The sequence below is a fragment of the Lycium ferocissimum genome, chromosome 4 (assembly GCF_029784015.1).
Source record: "Lycium ferocissimum isolate CSIRO_LF1 chromosome 4, AGI_CSIRO_Lferr_CH_V1, whole genome shotgun sequence".
Lineage (NCBI taxonomy): Eukaryota > Viridiplantae > Streptophyta > Magnoliopsida > Solanales > Solanaceae > Lycium > Lycium ferocissimum.
Window position 1 is genome coordinate 33,690,158 of NC_081345.1, and position 6,920 is coordinate 33,697,077.

A 6,920-nucleotide genomic window follows, 5' to 3' on the forward strand; every position below is an offset into this window, starting at 1 on the left:
TTACACTACTTTTTAGTAGAGAACCTTTTTTTGTCTGGAGGATGCAATTTACTTTACTGCTTGTTTTCTCAGAACTCAAAAGTGTTCGTTTGAAAATAAGTCTCATCCAGCTTGTCGTTGGTTATTGTGTCACTATATGGACATCGAAAAGCTTTACTTTGTGACTTAAAAGATTCTGTGTTGTTTTAAGGTATGTAGCTTTTCAAGAGAAAAAAGGAGAAGGTCGATGTTTGATTTCATATGAAACTTGAGCTTTGAGCCTCATATTCCAAATTCATAGGACTTCCTGTTCTTTTTCTGATATAGAGACTACTATTCTCTAAGGGCTCGTTTGGTACGAGGAATTAGGGATAAATAATCCCGGGATTAAATTTAAGATGAGTTTGTCCCATGTTTGGTTAGGATAAAATAGCGGTATAGCTAATTTCGGGATTAGTTATTCCGGGATTGTAGTGTTATTTTATCTCTGTAGAAGAGTGGAATAATTAATTTCGGGATAACTAATTCCAATATAAGTATTCCTGGAATAACTTGTTTCCCAACCAAACGACCCCTAACACACATTTTCTTTAATGATCATAGTAATAGGATGAGCTCTATCCAAACAACAATTTAGATAACTCCATTATTTACGTGTCTTAAAATAAAACAATTAAAGAAAAAGCTCAAAATCGTCTCTGGTATATAACGTGTAATACTAACAGTTCCCCAAAGTTTAATGACACTGCATGTTTAGGCTGGTAAATATTCACATTGATGTTTATATCAAACTAGATTATTTAATACAAACGATTAGAACATAAAGTCAAGAGTACATATTACTCAATCGGTAAATACTTACCCACCTCAGGTATTTACATCAAATCAAATATAATTTATCATGATTAATTGATTTAATGAAGTGAATATATACATTAATCAATCACGGTTAAGTGATAGTCATACGTCCATTGGTTGGTGCGGGTAAATTTTTAATTTACTTAATCATAATTAAATGATCAATATATATCTCCCAAAGTTATCTGTCTTATATTAATTAACCTGGTGTAATTGCAAGAATAAATGTTACCTATATTTTGTAAACCTGAATCATTTGGCATAGTTCAAGAGAAAATGTAATCATCTTTCTTTATTAAAAAAAAGGGCCCATATATAGTAAAACTTGTGTAATTATTTAGTAAATAAAAGAATATTTGAACTAATCTTATAATAACAAGAATATATTTAACCTCAATTATTAATCAAGGATAAATTTAAACATTTACCTTAAAGTTTATAGTACTTACCATACAATCTAAGTGGGAAGTGACGAGAAAAATGTGATGCGAGCCAGGCATATTGTGGGCGCATCAGCAGTAAGCACAAGTTGGTTTTTCAACAATTTCCTTTACCGTATCGGATTTCACTTCCCACTTCTCTCTCTCTCTCTCTCTCTCTCTGCTTTCATTTTCATGTTCAATTGTTCATTCATGCATCTGTAAAACTCTGGTTTCTCAATCAGCCACCTTCTTCATAATCACTGCTTCATCCTATAACTCACCTTCTCCACAACAAAACACCCTTTAAAGTTACAACCTTCACTTTCTTGATTTCTTCTTTCCCATTAGTCCTAACAGATCCTCAGATGTAGCCCTTTTCTTTCTCAGCCTGCTTTGAGTTCAATCTCAGCTGGCTTTTCTTGCCTTACTGTATATTATTCCCTAAATCCACACTACTTGGTATCTAATTCCATTCTTGATTCACAAAAAAAAAAATGGAACAAATAGTAGAATTATTGATATGTACTCTTAACATTTTATAAAGATTGCAATTCTAGTTAAAGGGTTTCAAGAATTCTTGTTAATATGGCCTTTGCAGCTCAGCAAAAAAAGGCCCTTCATTCTATGTTAGCAAGCAAGCTAACCCAACTCAAAATTCCTGACTCTTCTTCTTTATCTTCTACAGATCAAGATTTTGATTTTTCTGATGTATTTGGTGCTCCTACTTCTTCATCTCCTTCATCTTCTTCCAATTTTGTAACTGACCCACAAATCATTTATAGTAGGTCTCACTCTTTTGTGGGTCCATCTCCAAGAATCACTCTCTCAAAGCCTTTACCTTTTCATCAAGAAGTTGATTCTGAAGGTGAAAATGATAGTGATAAAGTTGATACTCATGTGAGTGATAATCAAGAAACTGGATGTATTGATGGTGTTGAAGAGATTAGTGGAGTAACAAAATATGGGCCAGGTGATTTTGAGATTTTGAGGATGATTGGAAAAGGTTCTTTTGGGAAGGTTTTTCAGGTGAGGATGAAGGGTTATGGTGGTGGTGATGGTGATGATGATGGGATATTAGCTATGAAAGTGATGAGGAAAGACACAGTTATTAAGAATAATCATGTAGATTATATGAGGGCTGAGAGAGATATTCTTACAAAAGTTGAACACCCTTTTATTGTTCAACTTAGGTACTCTTTTCAGGTAATGATTGATTATACTGGACTTACGAATTTTGTCTATTCAGTTTTGAATTGATGGGTATATTTATTTGAATTTTATACATAAATAGTCAGGGATATCTTGTGTGATAATAGTGTATCCATATTAAGGGAGTTAGCTAAGTGTTATTGCAGCTACCAAACAGTATCAATCTGAATTGATGTTACTGGTTTTTCCTTTTTGGTGTACAAGAACAAGATATTCTTGTGCAGTGGCGGAGCCAAGATTTTCACCTAGGGGGTTCAAAAATATAAAGAGGTAAATACACGAAGAAGCGAAGGGGGTTCAACATCTCCTATAGATAGATAAGAAAATAATTTTAACCTTGTATATATAGTGTAATTTTTTGCCGGGAGGGTTCGAATGAACCCCCTGGAGCCTATCTAGCTCCCCGCCTGTTCTTGTTATTTGGTTTTGCATCAAAAGCTAAATTTAGGACCATGGCTTTTGTCCTTTCATTTAATTTTCTGTTACACAGGTACTTAAAAGGCGAGGGCCTTTCCTTTTGGGTCTTTCTGTGGGAAAAACTTTTCATAGAAAGAGGAAACCTTTTTTGGTATCTGTTTGTTTTTTGATGTCACCCATGCCTTAGTTTTGTGCTGGGACAAAATGAGCAAGTTTTGAACTTTATTGTTACTAGTTAACACCATTAATTGCTAATGAAATTAATTTCAACTGGAACTTCTGTTCTTTTTGCCTAGATTCTAGTTAGATTAATTGAATATTTAATAGGATCTTTTAGCAGATTTGTTTAAACAATTTCAAAGAAGCTCATTAACTTTGTTGAATTTCTGTTGCGATTCTTTGTTGTCAACAATTTAGTTAGATTATTGAATATTTGATACTATGATCACTAGCAGATTCGTTTAAACAATTTCAAAGAAGCTCATTAACTTTGTTGAATTTCTTTTCAATTCTTTTTGTCTAGAATTTAATCAGATTATTGAACATTTGGATCTCTAGTAGATTTGTTCAAACAATTTCAAGGAAGCTCATTAACTTTGTTGAATTTCTGTTGCGATTTTCTTTTGTTTAGTTTCCATTTTCTTTATGTCATTGACGCAAATTAGGTATTTTCTTGGTATACGATCTTCGAGAATATTATTCCTTAATCTTTTGTTTTGGAATATGCTTGCAGACAAGGTCTAAGCTATACTTGATTTTGGATTTTATAAATGGAGGACACCTTTTCTATCATTTATACAGACAAGGGATTTTCAGGTACCTTCTGTAATTCTTATTGACTAACCAGTCATGATATGCGTTTAGCTCTCATAACTTCGGCTCTTTGGTGTGGTTTTGGTAGTGAGGGCCAGGCACGGATTTATGCTGCTGAGATAGTCTCTGCTGTTTCACATCTTCACCAGAGAGGGATCGTGCACCGAGACCTCAAACCTGAAAATATTCTCATGGATGCTGATGGACATGTAACGGCCTTGCCTATTTACTTTACTGCAGGAACATGACTGATGCATGAAATAACAAAGAAATAAGAAATAGCATTTTTCGTTTGAACATTGCAGTTGATTCCGTCCTCTTCTTAAGAATCTCATTTTCTGCCCAGGTTATGCTGACAGATTTTGGACTGGCAAAAGAGATTGATGAATCAAGCAGATCAAATTCAATGTGTGGAACCACGGAATATATGGCTCCAGAAATTTTACTTTCCAAGGGCCACAATAAAGATGCTGACTGGTGGAGCGTTGGGATACTTCTGTATGAGATGCTGACTGGACAGGTAATCTAAGTTGGTGGAAACATTTTGCTTGCAGTGTAATATTAGTACACTAGAATCATGTACTGTGTGACAAGCGTACAATTCAGCAGCCATTCTCTGGGGCCTTTTTTATGTGAAACGTACTATAAGTTGCATTATTCCTAGACTGATTTTTCTGTGTATATTGTGACACTTTTGACTCTCATTTCTTTCAGCCACCATTCACACATTCAAATAGAAAGAAGCTTCAAGAAAAGATCATCAACGAGAAAGTGAAACTTCTACCACGTCTGACCGGTGAAGCTCACTCTCTGCTCAAAGGAGTATGTACAAACTATCAATTGACTGCTTGCCTGTACTTTCTTAGAAAAATGCTTGTAGTTCAACTGAATGACAACTTGCACTTTTTTCCCGTAGCTGCTACAGAAGGACCCATCCAAAAGATTAGGCAGTGGACCAAGAGGAGGGGATGAGGTCAAAAGTCACAAGTGGTTCCGGGCGATCAATTGGAAGAAATTAGATGCCAGAGAGCTACAGCCTAAGTTCAAACCAGATGTAATTGGCAGAGACTGCACTGCCAATTTTGACAAATGTTGGACTGCGATGCCACCGGATGACTCACCAGCATCTACTCCAACAACAGGCGAACACTTTCAAGGTTACACTTACGTAGCACCAAATCCTTGGCTCTCCTCTAGTTGATTAAGTCTTTATCCAGACAAAATTTCGAACTTTTAGTTTGCTACTGTAAGTCATTCTTTGTTAGAGAGAGGATCATGAGAAATATATGGATCAGATTGTATCATGATTAAAGCAAATCTTTCTAATTCTTATTGTGTACTGTTGTAAGCTCATTCTTCTTTATGGACAAGATGTGAAATAAATCAATTGACTTTAATCGTGTAGCTTTCTTTAGCTGCTCCTCTATGTTTCCTCTCAACCTCGTCTATTCAATGCTCTCAGGAAGTTATATTTTTCTTTCATTTTTTTTGCACTGCAAGAGAATCTAAGAATGTGTTTACTCAAGAACTTTTCCACAGCAACCCTATTGCACCAACATAGTATCACAGGATAGAGGATGGTAACTATGCTGCAGTAATAGCATCTCTAATTGGCCAAACTAACTGGACATCAACTTGCCTAACTTTTCGTTAGGAGCATTGAGAGTGTACCTCCGAAGTACAATCTTAAAATGTACTCCCTCCGTCCCACAATAAGTGTCACTTTAGCCAAAATTTTTTGTCCCATAATAAGTGTCACCTTAGGAAATCAATGCATATATTAACAAAAAATTTCCTACTTTGCCCTTGGACAAAAATTGACAAATTTATGTATTCAAGACAAAAAGCACATAAAAACTTGGTATTGCTGCATTCCCAATGTTAAAAGGCTTACTTTTCATGCATGCTTTAATCAAAAGGGAAAAATAACTTATTTTTATTATATAGGGGTAGTTTAGTAAACTTTACGTTGCATTATTGGTTTCTTAATATGCGTGTTTTTGACTAAAGTGACACTTATTATGGGACGGAGGGAGTATAACTTTGATGTCCAGTTTAATGGCCGATTCTTAGTGTATGTAGAACTTTAGCTGCCCATATACCAGAACGGCATGGCTCATTACTTTTCACTCATTTAGCTCCTATATTCAATTTCAAATTGTTTGAAAATTAATCACAGTTGTCAGTATTCAAGAACTCTAATTGATAAATGAGAAAAAGCTAAAATAGAATCATTACAAATATGTACATTGGGAAGCTGAAAAGAGTGGATATTCCAGGGCCTTGTGGCATTCTAGAGTATAAAAATGCTAGTGAGTTCTGCCACGTGAATTCTACCGTTTGGTTAACTGAATTAAGGAGCAAATTGAGGGTATTGTTGGTGCATTAGTGAAGTGTACGAGTGGGTATTCTTCTTTATCTATTTCCTTTGATTGGATAGAGATATTTCTCTCTATCGGAAACAGCCTCTCTAACCCATAAAGGTTGAGGTAAGGTCTGTGTACATCTTACCCTCCCCAAACTCCACTTGTGGGATTACACTGGGTAAGTTGTTGTTGTTGGATAGAGATATTTCTCTGGGACTGTCTGCTTGTTTTACAGGCTTGCACACTCTTGTTCAATAGCAGTTGAAAAATGTAGAAGGCGGCGAATTTCCCAACTAGTGAAAGTGTTAGTAACTGGTGAGACATTAAATGGAGCAACTGGAAAAGTTGCATTCAATCTTCTGATGAATAAAGTTGTGCTCTTTTGAACTATGTTAGGCAATAACTCTAGTCATGTTTATATGAATAGATCGGTGTCATTCTTATGAACTGAAAGTGTTAAAGGTGTCTGCAGTTTTTCTGAAATTTTGGAAGATGGTTTTTTCTTTTATTTCTTCTGTCTGAACATCGGATACATTCTCCTTGTAACTTGTCGGTCTGATTCTGCTTAATATTTGTTACACCTTGTAGTTTTATACATTTAGATTTGTCGTACGTTAGTTGTCTTAGTTTTAGACACTGGGATTTGTCTTCAAGGTCATACGAAGTTGGACATGCTTAACTTATGCTTATAAGGGTTTAAGTTCATGTTTGGTAAATAGCGGAAGGATTAGAGAATAGGTGAATCGAAGCGGAAAGGTTCGTCAAAAGTTGTTTCTGGGAAATATAAAATATGGACCGTATAATATGAGATATGGTCCGTATTTTGAGATATGGACCGTATTTAAGGATTTTAAAA

At 35.2% G+C, this 6,920-nt stretch overlaps 1 protein-coding gene across 1 annotated transcript; it reads left to right on the forward strand.

Moving 5' to 3' along the window:
* The first annotated feature begins 1,349 nt into the window (after positions 1-1,349).
* LOC132052429 (serine/threonine-protein kinase AtPK2/AtPK19-like) lies at positions 1,350-5,102 on the forward strand. The gene is made up of 6 exons (XM_059443957.1): positions 1,350-2,462; positions 3,619-3,701; positions 3,787-3,907; positions 4,045-4,218; positions 4,413-4,520; positions 4,615-5,102. Exons 1-6 carry the CDS (start codon positions 1,845-1,847, stop codon positions 4,897-4,899), a joined length of 1,389 nt encoding a protein of 462 aa, XP_059299940.1. The 5' UTR covers positions 1,350-1,844; the 3' UTR covers positions 4,900-5,102.
* The last annotated feature ends 1,818 nt before the right edge of the window (positions 5,103-6,920 follow it).